Source organism: Camelus ferus, chromosome 19 (assembly GCF_009834535.1).
Source record: "Camelus ferus isolate YT-003-E chromosome 19, BCGSAC_Cfer_1.0, whole genome shotgun sequence".
Taxonomy (NCBI): domain Eukaryota; kingdom Metazoa; phylum Chordata; class Mammalia; order Artiodactyla; family Camelidae; genus Camelus; species Camelus ferus.
Window position 1 is genome coordinate 6997102 of NC_045714.1, and position 20998 is coordinate 7018099.

Here is a 20998-nt window from a genome sequence, read left to right on the forward strand (position 1 = left end):
ATAGATGGGGAACTGAGGCTCAGAGAGGTCCAGTTGTTTGACCATGGCCAAAGAGGAGAGATTTGAACCCAGGTATCATGGTATCTAAGTCCACACTCTTCATGAGGACACTTTGGTTTCGAATCTAAACTCACTTCACTCGGCATCCCAAAACTGGACGTGGAAGGAAGAGGTGTGACTTACATTACATACAACTCTTCCAAACCAAGCTAAGACTTATCGACACACTTTAGTGTTTAAGCTGTATTAATACCTCGGTGAACTGGCTTGTACTATTTAAGTTTCATAGTTTTACAACGACAGACTTTTATTTATAAAATTAACCCATGAATATGGCAGCAAAGACAAATAATGAAACGCCACAGCCTCTGCACTCCCTGGAGGCACCGTGAAGGGTTTAGCTCCTTTGGAGGCTGTTCCTTTAAACATCGTTGTCAGCTGTCCATGAGCAGAGGTGAGATTCTTACTTACCCTACACGCCCATCCTTTCCCCCAGCCTTCTCCTCCTTTCTGTTGGTTGTGACCTTCATTCTTCTAGCATTACTTTCTAAGTGGAGTAATAAGCTCCACGTTGAGCCCATCAGCTTGAGAGGTTTGAGGACTCCTTCGTCTTGGTCACACTACCTCCCCTGCTTGTCAGAGATAGCTTTACTGCACTGACTTGTGAATTCTCATGTTTAACCAGTTGTTTTTAAACTTTAGGATCAAACCCCAGGTAACTGACATTATGGCTGGGTATGTGAATATCCACCAGAGCCAAATGCTGCCCTGGGATCACATCCTCTTCCTTACAGGGTCACTGTCACATCGGGGCCAGTTGACTGTTGCTAGTATCAAGGTCAGATTGATTTTTTTAAAAAATGGAAGTATAGTCGACTTATAGTATGCAACAGTGATTCAATATTTGTAGAAATTATAAGCCCTTTAAAGTAATTATGAAGTAATGGTTATATTTCCCTAGTCTTGTGCAGTACATCCTTGTTACTTCTCTTATACACAGTAGTTTGTTTCTCTTAATCCCAGATCCCTATCTCGCCCCTTCCCTTGATTCTCATTTCTCGCATGCTCACTTGGGGTCACGTTCTGTCTTGCTTCTTGTGCATTTAGGACAAAGAGAATCTCACCATAATGTCAAAAGCCATCGTGTCATTTAATGATGTAACATTTTACATGAAATTTCTTATGGATTTTGAGTTTGATTTATGGAATTTCCTCTTAACATTCTATGTATGTATTATTCTGTTACTTCCCTTTACTTTGATTATATTCAGCTATATTCAGATATTCACATCATTGAATATCTCATGCCAAATTTTGTTTTTTATTTGGCTAGAGCTGATCTTCTGTAACTTCCATCAGCCAGGTGGCTGGGAGTAACACCGAGTTCTTGCACACCTTTGTCTAGTCTACTTTCGTACTTGAGATAGTTTGGCTGGGTACAGAGGTCTATGTTCCAGATCATTTCTCAACTTTGAGGGTACGGTTCCACTATTTCCTAGTAGCCAATATTACTGAGAAGTTTTTCTAGGTAATGGATCTCTCCAGCCGTTCATTCCCTTTGTCCTGTGCAGCATGTTGTGAGCCCTCTCATCTCTCAAGTCTCTAAGAATTGCAAAACTTTTCTCATTTCCTCACTTCTATTTTTTCTTCCTAGACCTAGTCAGAAACTAGACTTCTATCTTGTTAGTTTTCCAACTTTTTTCCCCCTTGTCCCTTGGAAGTTTCTTTATCTTTAAAGCCAGTAACCCTACCTCTTTGCTCTCACTACCTTTTTTTCACAGAACTCTTCTTGGATACAACATTTCTGCCGGTGGGGAGATAACAATTAGAAAGGATAAATTCTTGTAAGCACCCAGGTACTCTGTTATCTCCAGCATTTGTTACTTGTTAGATCTGGCACTTTTTACACCACTTATTTGCTGCAAGTAACACATCATCCACAGCTGGCACGTTGCCTTTAGGAGGAGTAGATCGGTTTAAGGATTAGACATAAGTGCAACCTGTTGATAGACAGTTTGGGTCATTTTGCCACTAGGTTTCAGCTTCTCCTCTGAACTCTGACCTTTGCAGCCTCCATGCCAGCTCCAAGTCCAGAACTCTCAAGGCGGCCAGACATTGGCTGGGAAGACTGACTCCCAACTCTACCGCTGCCTCCCATTTGTCTCCTGGGACATAGTTTTCTTTATTCACTTTTAGGTGTCAGTGTATTCCTGTCTGTTTGCCATTTTTTATGAATTCATTGAAAATTCTCATTTTATGAACCTCCTTATGAACCCTGTAGTACCCATTTTTCTGTGCCATGATGGGTTGGCTTGTTCTATCTTACTATTGCAACAGGGTCTCACAAAGAAGAAAAGGAAAAGCTTTTTTGCAAAGTCTAATCTCTAGAACTAGAAGTTTGTGCTCTGCATTTATGTTCAGCTGATTTTGCTACATGTTTCTGAATTAAGCCATGCAATTAGAGTTTAAGTTAAATGACAGAAACACCTAGTTTATACATCAGGCTTTTATTGAGATTCATCCTTTGCTTCTTGACTGCTGAATTGGGTAATCATCCCCAGCTGTATTCTGCGCAGTCATGTTAGCAAACCCAGCTGTCAGACTTTCGTGTTTTACTAAAAGCTGTTGTCCCAGGGAAAGAAACCACAATCTTCACAATCACCAGAGAAGTTCCAAATTTCTTTACTGACACCATGAAGTCATTTAAGTTGTGTTTTAACTAAATGAAGGTTGAGACATCAGGGAACGAGTCAGGCACAGAGGTCTCGAGGTGTGGGACTTACCTGTGTGGGATCGGAGGTGGACAGGTGAGCTGGCTGGAGTTGCGGCTGGCGTAGGGGCAGAGCTGGCATTTGTACGGCCGCTCATCCGAGTGTATCCGCAGGTGCTTCTTGAGGCTGCTGCTGTCCACGGCAGCATAGTCACACAGGTGACACTTGTGGGGCTTCACACTGGTGTGGCACCGCATGTGCATGGTCAGGTTGTCCTTCCGACTGAAGCACTTATCACAGAACTCACACTTGTGTGGTTTGTCCCCTTCAAACACATAAGATTCAAGGTGTTAAGGGTTTTCTCTATCAAGATGATGACAAAGAGATTTGACCAAGGTGGTAGTCTGAACACATGGGTGGGTCTCCTTCTTTCTGTCCAAATGCCCAGAGACAGCAGGACACTATGAGGTCTAGATTAGTACACTGGGAAACAAAAAGGTGTGCTATTCATTGATGGCTCAGAACTTTTGAAGAATCTTAAGAAACAGAGACAAAAACTAGACTGAAGGAGAAACTCACAGGCCTAACCTCATTTGGGAAAATGAGAATGGTTACAGAAGTATTCAAGATCAGAGATGGCAGGCATAGGGGTCTTCTGACTCACTAGTTGATGAACCGCATTGAGAATGATCACCAGAATATTTCCACCAAACTCTGTTCCATCCTTCCCCAATAACCACTCCAGACTGATCACATCCAGATAAAATTAATCTACCCAATAACCAAATGCTTGGGGAAAGTCAGAACTAGAAAGACATGCCCAACTCAAGAACCTGAAGTTGGAGAAAATAATTATTTCTGAATACTAAAGACAGACGTGGGTCTTAAGATGGCTTATCTAGAGGCAGGGTGGTATAATTTCAGAAGCCTAAGAGTGCTGAGATCTTAAAGCTTTCAGGAAAAAAAAAAAAAAAAAGCCCTGATCAGCACAACTCCTTAGACAAAAGTGGATAATAGCAAGGAGACAATATCTGCAAAGTTCTGCAGAAATTATTTAAAGAGAATCCTATACTTGAATGAGCACTCAGTGGCAAGAGAAAATAAAGCTATCTGGCAAAGGACAAAATGTATCACATTTGAACTGTGTACATCAGAACAACAGAAAAAAATGGGAAGTGGACAAGATGTGGGGTATAAGTAATAAAATGGAAAGTTTTGCCTCCAAACCACAAGGGAGAATCAATCATCAAAAAAGAGAATACAACAGAACACAAAATAAGGTAAAAATCAAACTAATGTCATTAAGTACAACAAACATAAATGGATTAAATCTCCCTATTAGACGTGTCAATTATATTTAAAAAAAAAGTCAGCTTATTGCTCTTAAGATACCTAAATAAAAATGACAGAGTAGAAAACAGGAAAATATTTGAGGAAAATGCTAAAAGAAATCAGAAATAGCAATATTAGGCAAAACAAATCATGGTGAAAGCCACTAAAAATTTCATATTGAAGAGGCAGCTCACCAAGTAGATGTGAATCTGACTTATGAATCGAACCTGGTTTCACTAAAAGTTTTTCCAAAAGAGTGAGCCTGAAAATTGTCAGATATATTTTAAAACAATTTTGTTCAAAAAAATCAGATTACAAACTCCCAGGAGATGCAGTGAGAGCTCTAGGTATCAAAGCCTATAGCCTAATTACTTTTGAGAAGAATGTTTGTGATCTTCAGTCCATTTTACACAAATGGCTGAAAGCAAGTAAACCATATGCAACTCGTGAAACTAGAAGAAATGAAAATACACAACACTTGATCAATTAAAAAAGATCATCGTTAAGAGGGAGGTTTGCTCAAAGAGAAGATACTAACAGGTCAGGGTTTTCAGTCTCGGCACTAGGACCACTGGGGCCAGGTACTGTAGGATGTTTAGCAGCATCCCTGACTCCTTCCTGCAAGATGCCAGCAGCACCGCCTTCCCCAGTTCTAAGAGTCAAAAATAACTTCCGATATTGCCCAAGGTCCTGGGGGAAAAGGAGGCAAACTTGCACCTGGCTAAGAACCATTTTAAGAGACAACTGGAAAAGAGACGGGACAACAGAGAGCAGCCGTGATTGACTTTGTCTAAGTAGACCTTTACCACAATTTAGAAGACTCAATAAAATGGTGATGGTCTAAGAAGACATCGAATTACAAAGTCTGAATCAAGAAAGAGAAAACAGAACGATAACTTCGAAAAACTGCTATCAGTCATGGTGTGTCCTGAGGTGAACTGTTTATTGTTCAAATATCTGCTGTTCTTCCCAGGAGCATCACACTGCATGGTCCCAGCTGCAGGCCTGGACGTGTGACTGGCTCTGCCCAGTGGGATATGAGCACGACTGACAAGTCCCTGTTAGGCAAATGCTTTTGAGAGCCAGTTTCTGGTTGGCTACACTTGCTTCTCTTGCTCAAGAGGACCTGTAACATTGCAGATGAGGTTTTTTTTTTTTAAATAGTTTTTTTAATTGAGGTATTGTTGATTTACAGTATTATGTAAGTTTCAGGTGTACAACATAGTGATTCACAATTTTTAAAGGTTATATATTCCACTTATAAAATATTGGCTATATTCCCTGTGAAGATCAAGAGTTCTTAACTTGAGCCTCGTGGATAAAATTTAGGGGATCCAAGATCTTGTATGGGAATGGATTACATTTTTACCTCCAATACCTCTAACTGAAATTGAGTATTCCCTGCATCTGTAAATGCAGTCGACAAACCACACTAACGGAACCCAAGACCCTCACCAATCGACAGGAACCGTGTTCAGACCGCATTTTACTTGCTGTAGTTCTCAAAGTATCATTCAAGCTCATCACTCTTCACAATTAAGGTAGTTAGTAGACCAGCCACTAGATCCTAACATTAAATGCATCTGGGGGCGAGATGGCTCATTAAAATGCAGATTCTTTTCCCCCAGCTTTGAGATATAATTGACATATATTGTGTAAGTTTAAAGTATACGATGTGATGGTTTAATACATGTTCGTCTTCAGAAACGATTACCAAAGTCAGGTCTGTTAACACCTCCATCACCTCAGATAATTTCCATAGTGCAGTAAGAACACTTAAGATCTACTCTAAGCAACTCTCAAGTACACAATACAGCACTGTTAACGACAGTCACCATGCTGTACATTACTTCCCTAGAACTCTCATAACCGGAAGTTTGTTCCCTTCGACCAACATCTCCCCATTTCTCAAGCCGAACTCCCCAAAATAGTAAAATGCAGTTTTTGATTCAGTGGGTCTGGGTAGGGGACTGAGATTCTCTATTTCCAACAAGCTCCCAGTGGTGCTGACATGTCTGGTCTTCACCAGATTTCAGGTAAGCAAGGTTTAGTGTATTAAAACGCCACACATTGAACACTTTGATAGCAATTGTACGTAAGTATGGTTTAATGTGAGTTTATTATATTTAAAAACATTGTTCTGGGAAAGGGCCATCAGCTTCACAAAATCACCAGGACTCCACAGCAGAAAAAATGTCAAGAACGCCTTTATCTGATGTGTTCCAGACAAAGACGGCGCCACCCGCTGGGTCCTGGGGAGAAGACCACGGGGAGCAGAGCTGAGCCAGACTCTGCCGGACAGGGACAAGCAGCCTTCAGTGACCACTCAGACTGACACTAATCGCAGCCTAACCTACACCTCCTCCATCCTCTGAAAAAAGTTGTAAGCAGAGGATTGTGGGCATGTTCTACCAAATTTCCCAGGAAAAGTGTTTCCACCTTCAATTAGTTGTTTAATAGCATAGGGGAAGGAAAAAAAAAGCCTCAACTCACTTCATGATAGGTTAACCCTAGTGGAAAAAAAAAGTGGGATAAAAACACACACATTGTAAGTCAATTTTCTTTATGAGACTAAATGCCAAAGAACCATCTTAATCGCAAAACATTTGAAATTCAACCATCATTCTTGATTAAAAACCTCAAACAAAACACACCTCAAAATCAACCTCAGAAGCCTTGAAGAAAAAAAAAGTCTTTCACATGATAAATGATCCCTATGAATCGTAAGGACTTGAACCATAAATGGTGGTAAAAAAAAAAAAAAATCTAAGTATTCCATTAGAGTAAGGAATAAGATATACAGATGGTTACTTTCACTGCTGTTCGTCAACTCCGACCAGAAGCACCAAGACCAGGGCACTCCAGATCCAGAACAAACAGGGATACAATAGTCCATCTGCGTGATCCAGAAGAACAGACTTGAACTCTCGGAGTAAGACAGAAGGGGCCGGGGAGAACACACGAAATTCACTTGAAAACACTGTGCTCCTGTCAGCACTCTGTCCAGTTCCTGTGTGCCCCTCACTCACACATCCTTAACCCCAGTCTTCTCCCTCGAGATAACCACGTTCTCCAGCTTGGCAGGTGGGGAAGAGGGTGTGCCGGTGATTAAAGTAAGTGCCCAGTGATAGACGACGCTCTTCGATTCACTATCTTAATTTAGTACTTTTTAGCTAACCAGATGAGGAAGATACAGTATTTGTGTTTCTGTGCACTTTATTGGCTTGTGGGCTTTTCATTGGAATATCGGCACTTTTATTTCTTAACTGACTGAGTGCTTGTTCAAACCCTTTTCCACTGGGGGTCATTTGATTTGTAGGCATCCTTGTGTGTTCTGAAGATTAACTCTGCCCCATGCTGCAAATTTTTCTTGTGGGACACTTGTCTCAACTTCAGCGGTGTTTTCTAAGCTAACACTTTAGTCATATTTAATGTCTTCTTTCGGGTCTTTGTTAATTGTTTTCACCTGTCTACTTATACTGTACGTTTGTCATCCGGTATTTCCTAATAAGGAATGGACTTTAACATTTAACTTAATATATTTGGATGTAAGGTGAGGGACTGCTGGACTGTTACTTGTCCCGGCACCATGCAGACTTCACCCACTCCTCCTCCAACCAAGGCTGGGTAAGAGCCAATCAGAGTAGAAAACAGACCAAGGGATTTTAATTTAACAGTTTGAAAAACTCACGGATATGACTTGACTGCAAATTCTATACAGCAACTAGTCTTTAAGAAACTATCATTTGCTGTGTTTTGGTATAGTATTAAAGAAATACAATTATCTGAAAAGGCTATCAAAATACTCCTCCATTACATTATGTGAGAGGCCAGATTTTCCTCCAATACTTCAACCAAAGCAACACAGGGCAGTGGACTGAATACGGGGACAGAGGCATGAGAATCCAGCCAACTATTAAAAGAGGTAAGTTTGCAAATGTGCACACAGTGTTACTGGTCACATTTTGTTTTGGAAAATAGTTACTTTCCTTAGATGTGTTTATACAGAATGGGCTTAGTGCTATTTTAAAATCAATAAATGTTTTAAAATCAATTAAATTTTAAAGGTTTGGTTTTTAACTTCGAGTGCAATTAACTGTAGATAAAAAAACTCTGGGGATCTTCAGTTTTGAAGTGTAAAGGATCTCAAAACTGGTTTGAGAACTACTGTACTCATTTGGCAGAGGTGAAGCTTAAGCCTTCAGTGATCACTTACACATACCGCCATCCCTGTCTCTCACTTACAGCGGGCCCCGAGATACCACCAGGCCTATCTATCAGTTCTTTTTCTAATTATGTTTCTCATCTCTCCTCTTCATAGTTGGGCACTTGCCACAGATTCAAGACTTCAAGCTCCTGGCCTTCTTTTCCACATTGAACACTGGCCATATGACTAAGTTCTGGCCAAATGGGCATCGCCTAACTCAAGTGAGATAACATCTAGGCTGTGCCGTTAAAGAGGAAGCCATCTCAGACCATGCCAATGAGAGCTACACCCTTGGGATGTCAAACCAACAAAGTGCGAACCTGAGTCCCTGAAACCATGAGGCTGGCCACGTACTTAACTTGGACATCACGGGACGGAAGTCCTTTGGTTTTATGCAACCATTAGTCACTTTTACTCATTATTCCTTCTTGTCACAAGGGATCCTACTTCTGGGTCATGCCCAGAGGGGGAGATGCTGTGAGGCTCCCAGGACCCACTCCTACTTTCTACCATTCAAGAGATTCAAAGAACTAGAGAGAGCAGTTGCCTTGGAACCTGGAACCAGAGAAGTAGCCTAAGTGTTCCTTGGCCAGAGGGGCAACGGGTCTGCCTACATCACGTTCCTGACTCAGTGAACCCCACCAAGGACAGAGCCTTGCTTTATGCTTTCTGTGTCCCCATCATGCTCTGTATTATCCTCAATAAAACATTATTAATCCAGCCCCTGCCTCGCGAGGTCCACCCGGCACTGCTGACATCAGGGGCCGACAGTTCTTTGTGGGACCTGTCCTGAGCATTGAGGGATGTTGGCAGCACCTTTGGGCCCCACCCACTAGATGGCAGTAGCACCGCCCCAACTGAGAAAGACCACTCAGTTATCACCAGGGCAGTCACCCACTTCGAAGTTGCCTAAAAGTGCCACGTTGGTGGGGGTCTCATCTTTGTTCAAATGGTTCCCGCAGTCTGCACGCTCTTTCCAACGTCATCCTGGCAGCCTTGTCTTTCAACATTCCCTTTGCTAAGAAGCATTTCATAGTCCCAGCCAAAGCTGACCCTTCGTTCTCTATTTCCAGAGCACAATGCCCATTTCCAGCAGAGACAACTAACTGTGCAGAAGCAGTCCTCTTAATGAGGCCCCAGGGTTTTAGCTGGGCATGAGGCTGCCCTTCTTAAAAACCACCTTCCAGCCCCCCCGATGCTTGATGTGGCCACAACTAAGCTCTGCACAAATCCCCCAGTCACAGGGGATGCTGCTTCTGGGGCACGGCCCGAGGGAGGGACGCCGTGAGCCCCTCCTCCTGCTGGTTTTCCACCCGCGGAGACCTGGAGTGCAGCGCAGCTGCCCTGGACCAGGGGATGAGGCCGTATGTGAAGGGGACAGCTCCCCTACCAGCTGTGGACTCTTCACTTCTTAAATCGGACTTAGGACACTGGATTGTGTTTAAGTCACTTAGTTGGGTTTCTGTAAGAGCAAAGAGATCAGTACCCTAACCCATCTAGGTCCACACTAATGACAAAAGGTTGGCAAAGTTTTTATAAAAAAGCCGGACAGTAAATCTTAGGCTCTGTGCACCATGCAGCCTCCAGCAATTACTCCATAATGCCACTGTAGGGCCAGAAAACACTTACTTTTCATAATAATTGTTAATATATAATGGGATTACTGTCATATATTTGTAATAGGCTGGATTTGGCCCCTGGGCCGCAGTGTGCAGACCCTGGTTCTAGATCATGCATCCCTTTGCTCCAGCACATCTTATTTCTTTGTCTTCTCAGTAGCCGGTTGCTCTGAAGAAAGGCACCTTTAAGGAGCAGCCTTATTGGTCTTATGGTATTAAGATTACTACACCAGGCCTGTGTGTGGCAGCCCCCCCACCTCTGCCAACCTCCCCAACTTCATCTCACACCCGTTCTGCTCCTTCAAGCCTTTGCCCTGCTGTTCCCTCTGCCTTGAACCCTTCCTGCCCCTTGTCAGGTGACTCAGCCATCTTCCACACTTTAAGAGCATCTTCCGAACAGCCTCTCATGACCCGCCTGGACCAAATACCCTTCCCACAGTCCCAGCACTTTCCCCCTGGCCTCTCAGTTACCATTTTCGCCTCTGTGACTTTTTAGGTCACAGCCCACCCGACCAGACTAAGTTTCACGAGGCAGAGAGACCGTTTCTGTCCTGCTCACCGCTCTCTGTCCAGCACTTCACTCATACCTATTTCCTGAGGGTGTTGGGTTTTTTAAACATTACAGTTTTGAACAAATGAATGGGTACCTACCCGTGTGGATTCGTAGATGGCGGTCTAAATCTTTCATGCCGTGAACAGTTTTGAAATGGCAACCTAGAAGAGAGAAACAGGTTCTCTTTACATAACCTCAAAAAGGAAGCTACCGTGAATCTGAAATTCTGGAGTCACACACTGAGCTCTGATGCCCAGGAAACGCAGCACCCCGGAGAGGGCTCCTGTGCAGTGACTGTGGCTGGGACAACGCCAGGAGTCAGTGAGCGAATGGATGCAGCGAACTGAGCTCGCGCGGCTGTGCCGGGTGCCCAGATGGGGCTCAGCACGTTCGAGGTTCTTCTTTACCTGGATAGCAACAGTTGAACGTCCTCTCCCCAAGGGTGGCCGTTTGTTCCTTTGACTCTGAAGGAAGAGCAGTTACAGGGGCTTTCTGGGTGTCACTGCTGTCGGTGGAGGGACAAGGTGGCTTTGGAACCTCGTTATCTAGTTCTGCAGCTGAAATTTGAGACACAAAGTGTTACTTCATTTCTCAAATACAAGCACCATGGTACGTCTTATAATACAGCAGGTTTGGGCTCATTTCACCTACCTACCCACCCCCTCCAAAACCATTTAAAATTAAAAGCCATGTGCACTCTGGTCTTGAAGTCTTCTTCTTCTAAATACCAATTTCCAGGGAAGTGCAGGGGACAAAGGAACATGCTAACATGACAGGTACACAAACGGCAAAGATCCAGGCAGCAAAACTCGGCAACAGCGCTTCTCAAAAAACGTAGGGAAGGCTTAGTTCCTTCAATAATTTCCGATCCATCACTGGCCAATATTTGTATAAAATATACACTAATTACGAGAAAAGTGAAATAAGACAATAAAAGCCCAAACGTTATTTAGAGACGACAGAGAGCTGGATGCCGAGCTATTTTTAAGTGCTTATTCTCCATTTCTGAACTCATTTTGTCTCAACTCAGTGACAGGTCAGAGGCCACATGTCAAGAACCACTGCTCTGCAGAACAAAATGCCATTGTTTCAGCTTGACAGATGGAGGGAAAAATCAGACTAAAGGACATGTCTGCAACACGAAGACGTTTTTTGGATCCTGATTTAAACCTATTGGAAAAGCCATTTAAGACTGTGGGACACACGAACACTCACTGAAAGTTTGATAAGGGCTTTTAAGACGTGAAGATGAAATTAAAGTTTTTAACAGCATTCTCGTCATTTAGGGCTGGGCATTTATAAGTTCTATGTGTCTGATGGGCTTCAAAATAATCCAGCGGAATGGCTGTACAGAAGACTGGCCACCTGTACTTAGCTGAAGCTGAGCACCTGGCACGTGAAGTCCATTGTCTCATTCTCTACCGTTAGTAAGGATGAATCATGTGAAACTGCCTTTTTTGGGGCCAGAATGGTCAGGTAACTCACATGGTTCAATCTAATATGTAGTTTTAAAAGTTTCTATAACAAAGACAAAATACTCCTAAAAGATTGTAAAATGATTTCTCTCCAAACAGATTTAAGGCCAGGGTAAAGAGAGGTGCTGTCAATGCCTTACGCCTTAAAAGAAAACTATATTGACCAGCTTATGAATTGTAGGCCAAGGTCAGGGACTCTCGGCTCCAGACATAGAGGTGGATTCTCTTTTCCTTGAGAGGTTTGTCCAGATAAACCTTCTTACCATGAGAAGGTGTACAACACACTGGTGAGGGCTCTTAGGCACAGGGTTTGCTTAGCTATATGCTAGCTGTTAATTACTGGCAACTTAACCTTTCTGAGCCTCAGTTTACTTGTCTGTAAAAAGGGATCACTAACTGCCTCAGAGTTAAGAGATGTACAGTGTAAATTCTCGGTACAGTGCCTGGCCTCTGTCAAGTAAATGCCATCACAGGGCTTCAGTTAAAGGACCACAGCTTTCTCATCCAAGTAGCTGTGATGCCTGAAGCCCCTTAACAGGGTCTGAACAAGTGACCTAGTCCTGTGGCTCTCAACTGGGGGTCATCTTGCAATGCCTGAGGACACCTAATTATCATGATCATGTGCACACATGTTTATGATGGGGGCATCTAGAGGGTAGAGGCCGGGGATGTTGCTAAACATCCAGTGATGCATAGGACAGCCCTGACAGCTATATCAGAATCACTTGAATTGTTGGTTAAATGTACTTTCAGAAGCCTCAACTGGGGATGAGGGTGGTTAAGGGCAGACCCCAGGAACCTGCATTTCTAAAGCACTCCCAAGTGATATCCTCATACCACCCTCTAAGCCTTGGCTATGCAAAGGGTGGTCCCCAGAGCGCTGACATCAGCATAACCTGAGAGTTAGTTAGAAATGCAGAACCTCAGGTCCCAGACCTCCAGAACCAATGTGCACTTTAACGAGATCCCCAGGTGATTCCCATGCACATTAAAACGGGAGGAGTACACCACAACCCCAAGCCAGTGCTTCTCAAACACACGAGCATCAGAATCACCTGGAGGGCTTGTTAAGGTATGGCAGCTCGGGGTCCACCTCTGCAGCTCCTGATTCAGTAGGTCTGGAGTGGAGCTGACAGTTTTTCATTTCTAACAAGTTCCCAGCCGATGCTTTTGGTCTGGGGACCACATTTTTGAGAATTTCTGCCTTGTGAGAAGGGAAACCGGCTCAGAGGAAATGCTGCTCAAGGCTGCAGGGCTAGAAGCTTTCAGCTCATTCGAACTCACGCTTGCCAGACCTACAGTCCAGCTTATGTCCCTCAGAGGAAGACACAAAATCTTGCATTGTTTAGCAATTCACTTGTTAAAAAGAAAGTCATTAAACTTTTGAGAGTTTTCAATCCCACAGAAACCACATAAGACTGAATAGCTGGAATCTCAGTGAAAGGTTGTAAAGCACAAAGGTTTAGGAAACTGACCAGGAAGCTAGTTGGTAAGTTTCAAATTCCAATTCTATCTTTTTATTAGCTGTGTGACCCCAGATAAGTTACTCAACTTCCCTGTTCCTCAGTTTCCACGTTTGTAAAATGGAGATTACAGCCCCTATCTCACAGGTTTAGGTGAAGATTAAATTCTTCTACTTACAGACCTTACACATAAAGTAAGAGGACCTTATACAGTAGTCAGGACTGTATAAATGTTAATGGTTTTATTCACCAACGTGCACACAGATGAGCCACCAGATTCTCAGGGACAGCGAAACACATTGTGCAACGCACATTTGAAGATGGGAGACTGATGGGTTAAAGCTATCAGAAACCTGTGCCCAAGGCTATAAAGGGTCACCCATGCAGAATCCACAGAGGCATGAGGGGCCTCCAGAGGCGACTTCCTTCACCTTTAAGCATCCGGGAAAGCAAGGAAGTTCGGAAGCACAGTCTCCTGAGAAAGGTACAGCTAGGGCAGAGGCCCTTCTGGTCTGAAGGAAGGGGTGGGCCACATTGGACAGTTTAGCACAGTGGCCATTTTAACCCTTTGAGAAACTGCCTTGAGATGGTTCCTCCACAAGCTTGTTTTCCTGCCCCTCTTATTTTCCCACTGGTGGTGACTGTCTATCAACTGACCCGCTCCATTAAATTTCTTCCAAAAGCTACAGAAGTTGCAAAGCCAGTTAAGAGTGAGTTAAGAGTGGCCCAACCTTAAAAAAAAAAAAAAAAAGGCGGGCCTCTCGCTCAGCCTTCTAACAGACCTACCACGACTGGAGGGGGCACATCAGTTGGAAGGCCTTTCTTCTCCTCCGCGGTGGCTGGTGTCGGGGTGCGCCGGCACCCCGAGTGCTGCTCTATACAAAACACCCTCCCCAGCCCTTCCAGACACAAGGGCAAGGCTCCAGGAGGTGCCCTCCAAGTGTTGTTTGCCGGAATAAAAAGTAGCCCATGGCACTCATTTTGAACAGCCTGGGTTTATTCAGGGAGGATTCAACATCCTCAGTAACTCCCCAATTCTTTTACAGGGGATCAGCAAGCGCCCTGCCCCCACCCCAGGAAGACCCTCCCGCTCCACCTACCTGTCCCCGTCCTAGGCCTTGAGCACAAAGGCAGTTATGGCATTTTGGTTATGGTAGCCAAGCTTTAGTTTTAAACACAAACCGTCAGTGTGGGAGTGGCTGCGTTAAGTAAGCTTCGCTCCTCCACTGCCTCCTTGGGAGCGTGTGGTTATCAAAGCCCACCAGACAGGCTGCGCTGCTGGAGGTAGGATCTTTCTGGCGGAAGAGACTAGATGCCTCCCCCCACCCTCTTGCTAAGCAAAAGGCAGCAGCTAACCTGGCCGGGAGGGCAGGTGGAGAGCAGAGAGGCTGTCAAGCAGAAACCTACACAGTCTTATCTGAGTGCAAGATCATCAGAAGGGGAAGCGCCTGAGAAATGCAGATTCCCCGACTCCGCCCCCACCCCTGAGATTCCAACGCATGAGGAGGGGGAGAGGAGCCTGAGGGTAGACCGAGGAATTCAGCGAATTCTCGAAGCTTCCTACCTGAAGGCTCTTCAGAAGCGGAGCTCTGAGGCCCACGGGGTAAGAAATAGTGCTCCGGGGGCTTAGAGCAGTCTAGGGACCCCCCCCTCGCCCCAGCCTTGGGGCAGCAGGGGAGAGCCCGCGAAATCCCATCGCGGCACTGCCCTGCTCACTCCCCGACCCCACCCTGGCTCCTCTTCACTTCAAAGACCTTATTGGATCTCGGGCCCCCATCACTTCTCAGACCTCAGTCAGTCCCGCTCCAGGCTTCAGCCTGGCTGACGCCCTAGGCCTCCGCACTTGCTGTTCCCTCTGCCTGGAACGCTCTCCCCTCCGCCATCTCCAGGGCTCGCTCCCTTACAACCTGCAGATTTTTACTCGAAGGTGCCTTCCTTCGAGGCGGTCCCTGGACAGTCCCCCCCTCCCCATCTAACTCCCTTCCCAACTTTATGTTTACCCCAGCGCTCACCCCTAGCACACTTCACGCTCCACCGCTTTATCTCGTGTGCCATCTAGCTCGTCCCCACTGGGCCATAAGCTCCAAGGACCGGGATTTTTTCCTCCTTGTTCATTGCTGTGTCTCTCCAGCACCCGGCCCCGGGGTCCTGGCAGAAACTCAGACATTTTCCAGATATTCCCTCTCCATCCCGCGGAAAGACGCCGGGGGCCCGGGTCTCAGAACGCCCACCTTCCAGGCGCACAGACCCAGCCCAGAGCCAAGGAGGTCGGGGACCCGGCTGCCGGCGCACCCCGAAGACAGCCTCGGAAGGTCTCAGAGCATCCTTCCAACGCGTTCGGGAAATGAACCTTCATTGAATAGCTTTTAGGGGGAGTGGCAGCAGGAACCCACGCAGGGAGCGACGTAATTTACCCGAGGAGGGTGAATTTACAAGGAGCGGGGTGTGTAATTTACAAAGGCGGGAAGTAGCCAGGTCTGAGCCCCAGAACTCGAGTTGGAAGCTGCACCCACCCTTCCACGCCCGATGGCGGGGACCTCGCACCGGCGCGGGTCTGGGGAACGTCCGAGAAACTGCCTCCAGCCCTGGGTCGGGCGTCCGCAGCGCTACTCACCCGGCTCCCCCACCACCTCCGGGGCAGCCTCGGCGAACTCCTGGCGTTCAGGCTGCGGCTCCTTGGAGCTGCAGTGCTGGGGATTGGCCTGCTTGCGCCGCGACATGGCGTGAGGATCCGGGCTCCGGCGCGTCCCTACGAGTGGCCAGCCTCACACAACCAATTCCCGGAGTTCGGAAATTACACCCCCCAACCACCCCGCCTCGGCCAGAGCGCGCATGTCCCGGCAATTCGGCTCTTCAGCGGAGCAGGGCGATTTATCAGGCGCCCTGACGGCCGATTGGACCAGAGCCAAGGCCTCAGGACTCCAGGGGAAGCGTGGTCCGCACCCGGGCAGCCCGCACCACCTGGGAGCTGGTTAGAAATGCAGACTCTCGGGCTCCACCCTAGACCCGCTGAATCAGAATCTGCATTTTAACAAGCTCCCCAGGTGATTCGCATGCACATTAAAGTTTGAGAAACCGTGTCTGCATTTTAACGAGATCCCCAGGTGATTCGTTTGCCCATTAAAATTTTAGAAGCACTGCTCTCCTCCAACTTTAATGTGCGCACGAATCACTGGGGATCTCGTTAAAATGCAGATTCTGCCTCAGTGGGTCTGGGGTGGGGCCTGAGCGTCTGTATTTCTAACGAGCTCCCAGGTGGTGCCGTCGCGGCGGCTGCTGCGCGGGCTGCGCTTTTAGATACTGATTTAATTGGTCTGGACTGAAACTTCGGCACTGGGATATATATATTTTTAAAAGCTCTCCAGGTTATTCTGATGTGCAGCCAAGGTTGAGAAGCACGACCTCCACTCGTGGCTGCATATTCGAATTTAAAATTTAAATGAGAGTTGAGTGTCTCCAACTGCAGGGTGAACCACTGGTCCTGGAAGAGCTGGTTAAAAATGCAGATTCCGAAAGTTCTGGCTTCAGGCGGCGGGGCCCAGGAATCCGTACTGCTAAGCAGCGTCTCCCTCGCGCTCCCCACCCCCCACCCCCACCTCCACCCCAACCCGCGCCGCGGCTCCGGGATCCTGGCGCCCGGGGTCTGAGACCACACAGATGAAGCCTCGCGGCCAACAGGGGCGAGGGCCCCGCCCAGCAGGTGACTGAGGCGTGGTCCTCCGGGGGTTGAGCTAATTGGCGTTCGTGCTCAGACTGGCTGGGCTCTTGATGAGACCCGAGGGGGACCCCTCCTTGCACCAGGTAAACGACAACCAACAGGGAGCAAGAAAGCCACCTACATGCCCCAGGTGTTTACTTTCTTCAAGTTGGGGAGTTACTTAAGGCGAGGCTGTGCCCCAAGCTTGCCCGAACCTGAGAATCACGTGGGGGCCTTGGTTAAAAAAAACTCAGGTTCAGCTCTGACCCCGTGGGGTGGGGCCTGGGAATCCGTATTTCTGACAGCGCCTCGGGTGAGTTTTTCGCTGTGGCTTGCTCGGGCCCTTTGGGGTTTCGCAGTGTCCTGTAATTCGCCTTCTGTGAGGTTCCCGTTGACAAACTCTAGGGGACTGCCTGCGAGATGAGCATTTTTATATTTCTCAAAAACAGAGCTATTATCCTCAAACTGCCCGTTGATTTTCAAGTTGTGAATTGATGGTAGTGATGTTTGTGTAATGAAGTTACTCGAGGTTAAATTTTTCGAGGCGAATTTTTTTTAAAGCAATTTTTATAGTTTTCTTTGGGGGGGGTGTAGCTACACATATACGTAAAGCCATTTCAACACATACATGTGTGCTTGTGTTTACCTGTGTCCTTTTGGAATGTCTCAGAAGGATACTGGGTCATCAGGGGACAGTAGTTGCCTCTCGGGAAGTTAAAAGAGGAAATGCACCCAGCCAAGAGGTTGGGTGACATCTGATACCCCTTTTTACTACTTGAGGTGTGTATCTGGGTTTGTTTTTGCCGCCTCTGTAGCTAATTTCTTCAGCTTAGGTGTACACAATGGGATTAATCAATGTTTGGTGCAAGACCTCTTTGTCATCACTGATCCACCCCTCGCCTGTATGTGGTTGCTTGTTTGTTCCTTGGTTTGCTACGACATAGTACCAGGAAGCCCACTGCCCCAAGCTAGGACCTTAACTAGAACCTGCATTTCTCATATGTCCTTCTTTATTTCTCCCCAATTTAATAGTGATCAACCTAAACCCTTCATATTTCATTCCTTTGCTGCTTCTTATAAGCAAAGTTGGGTTTTTTTTTTTTTGTGCACTTGCATGTATTCCTAAAAAAATACGCAGTTTTATTTTTTTCAAATGAAGGTACTGGAGAGTGAACCCAGGACCTCATGCATGCTAAGCATGCATTCTACCACTGAGCTATATACCCTTTCTCCTCAACAATTTTAATTTTTAAAGAACTTCATTGAAAAGGTATGTAATCTTCCAGGAATTACTCCCCCAACCCCATTTATCATATTGCTAAGATCATCCAGATTGTCACGGTTCACATATCTTGACTGATGTGTAATATTCCATGGTGTGAAAATACCAGTGTATTCATCTACCCTCCTGTTGATGGGCACTTGGGTGGTTTCCCAGTCTTTGCTATGTGCATAGTGCAGCTATGATCTATGATCTCTGTAGCAAGTGTTAGCTTCTTAAATGAATGTATACACTGGTTGGATTATATGTGACTATGTAAGAAATAATAAAAAAGAAAAGAAGAGGAGAAATAATGCTACAGTGGAGGCACCAATTTTCACTTCCCCCAGCAAGGTCAGAGGTGCCACGGAGCCACGACCTTTCCCACACTGGGTATTATCAGCTGTCTTAACTCTTGCCAGTCAAACTGACAATACAATGATATCTCACCATGCTCTAGATTTGCATTTTCCCTGCATGTATTATTTAAAAAAAAAAATGAAAATGATCAATGTTTTCCACAAATATAATGACAGCAGCTGATTAAAACTTGATTCCTTTTTTGAAGGCATTATGTTAATATTTTACAATACAGCCATTCGAAGTTATGGTCCTAAATTAAGTTTATTACCATGTTTGGTTTTAATGGCTTGATTTTAAGGGTCGTAACTGAAAAATTGAAGGAAGAAACCCTCACAGGGTATGTAGATCTAAATGAAAGCACAGTATCTGTGTAGTCAGTCAGGAGTCTCCCTTTTTAGCCCCACCCACCATTTATACACACTGTTCATTGTCTTTGAAATCCAGCTTGGAAATGTTCATCTTCCCTGCTACTCAACCTGGGGCTTTGGCAAATTAAACTGAAGAGGGTGCATCACTGTATTTTTAACAAGTGGATTTCAAACCCACTGAAGCTCTTTATTTGGAAGATGTTTAAACAGATGAGGAAATTCTGTTTTAAGTTTAAACACGTGGATAGAGATTTTTATAGGTGACAATTTTTCATTATTTTCAGCAAAATCACCTAACAAGGGAATCAACTAGACACACATTTCAAAGTACTCCATAGGCTGTTTCTCTTGGAAACTAGTTACTTTCACCTTCTTTATATACATATCACCTTTATCCTGATTTATTTTTTTAATTTTATTTATTATTATATTATCTTTTTGGGGGGAGAAGGTAATTAGGTTTATTTTATTTCTAGAGGCAGTACTGGGGATTGAACCCAGGACCTCGTGCATGCTAATCATGTGTTCTACCACTTGAGCTACACCCTCCCCCTTTATCCTGACTTATTTTTAATGGTTGTTAGGTTGGCCCTTTCCTTCACAGAGAAAGTTAGTAACTTCTCAACCCTTGTCATTTCGTAAAAGGAAAATGGAGAGTATTTGTAATTTTGATAACATAAGTATTTTGCCAAGAGATAAAGTATTCCTCTGAGTTACACGGAAGATTCTCCTGGCCACTCTACATCTCCTTACAAAGCATTACAAAGATTCCAGAGGCAGTAGGACATAATTACTAAGCACACGGACTGGGGCTGGCCTGGGTGAGAATCCGGGCTCTGTTTCCATGTGACCTGGAGAAAGCTACCCTGTGCCCCAGTTTTCTCATCAATAAAATGGCGATGCTAAGACAGCCAGGGTGGTTGGGAGGATGAATGAATTCGTATATGTAAGTACACGGAGCAATGTCTACCACAGAGGCAATGCTCTGTGAATGTTAACAGTCACTAATAATAACAGGGTAAGAGTTGCAGTTACCTGTAATCGTAGCTAACACTCGTCTAGAATTGGTGGCTCCAATGAACTCGGCACAGATATTGTTTTATGTGGAAATAAATTGGAAGCAAACAAGCCTGGGCTGACCTTACCCAACCCTTCTGAGCTGCAGATTTCCCATGCCAGAAATATCCGTTTCTCTCTCTATATTAAACGAGTATTATAATAAGTTAATATAGTAATATAATAAAGTATTACTCATTTAATATTGGTCAAGTAATTGCTTTCTTAAGAGAAATAGATAACAATTTCATCGGCTCTCTGATTGTCCTGGGCCTCCTGCGGGTGTGTGAGCACCCTGCCTGGGTCGTGTTCTCCTAAGCCACCTCACTTCTGTCATTATCACTAAGTACTTTCCACTGTGGATACAGGGATGAATGAAGAAATATTTATCCAGATAAAAATGATTCCCAAATGGGGTGTAAAGCTGGACAGGAGCAAAACTCATTTCTTCATCTGCCAATAATTCACTTCTTTTTTTCATCTGATGATAATCTGAGCCCAGACTATTGCCTCGCTCTGTTCCAAGCGCTGGGGCTGGAGGAATAGGCAGAGCAAGATCCAGCAGGGCAGTCAGAGAAGGAATGAATGAATGAATGAATGAATGAACGAACACACAGGTCATTTCAGATAGCGATGGGTGCGGCAATCAAGGTGAAATGGAGCAGTGTGATGAAGAATGGTACTGGGGGCAGTACCTGAGTCTGGCTGGAAGTGACCTTTGAGCTAAAACCTGAATGTAACAGGCAGCCCTGGGAAGAAGGGAGGGAGCATTCCAGGGGCAGGAAACAGTAACCGCAAAGGCTCTCGGGAGATCGGCTCTGGTGTGTTTGAAGCAAAGTAAGAAGATTCAGTGACTAGCTGGCTCCCAGAGAAGATGAATGTGGCTGCTAAGA

At 45.2% G+C, this 20998-nt stretch overlaps 1 protein-coding gene across 1 annotated transcript in view; it reads right to left on the bottom strand.

The window, feature by feature from the left end:
• ZFP64 (ZFP64 zinc finger protein) overlaps positions 1-20998 on the bottom strand; it is a 67251-nt gene that overhangs the window by 1935 nt on the left and 44318 nt on the right. Inside the window, 5 exon segments of the mRNA XM_032461389.1 lie at positions 2784-2805; positions 2807-3036; positions 10521-10583; positions 10830-10979; positions 15975-16109. Of these exon segments, the coding sequence (XP_032317280.1) occupies positions 2784-2805; positions 2807-3036; positions 10521-10583; positions 10830-10979; positions 15975-16109 (600 nt within the window).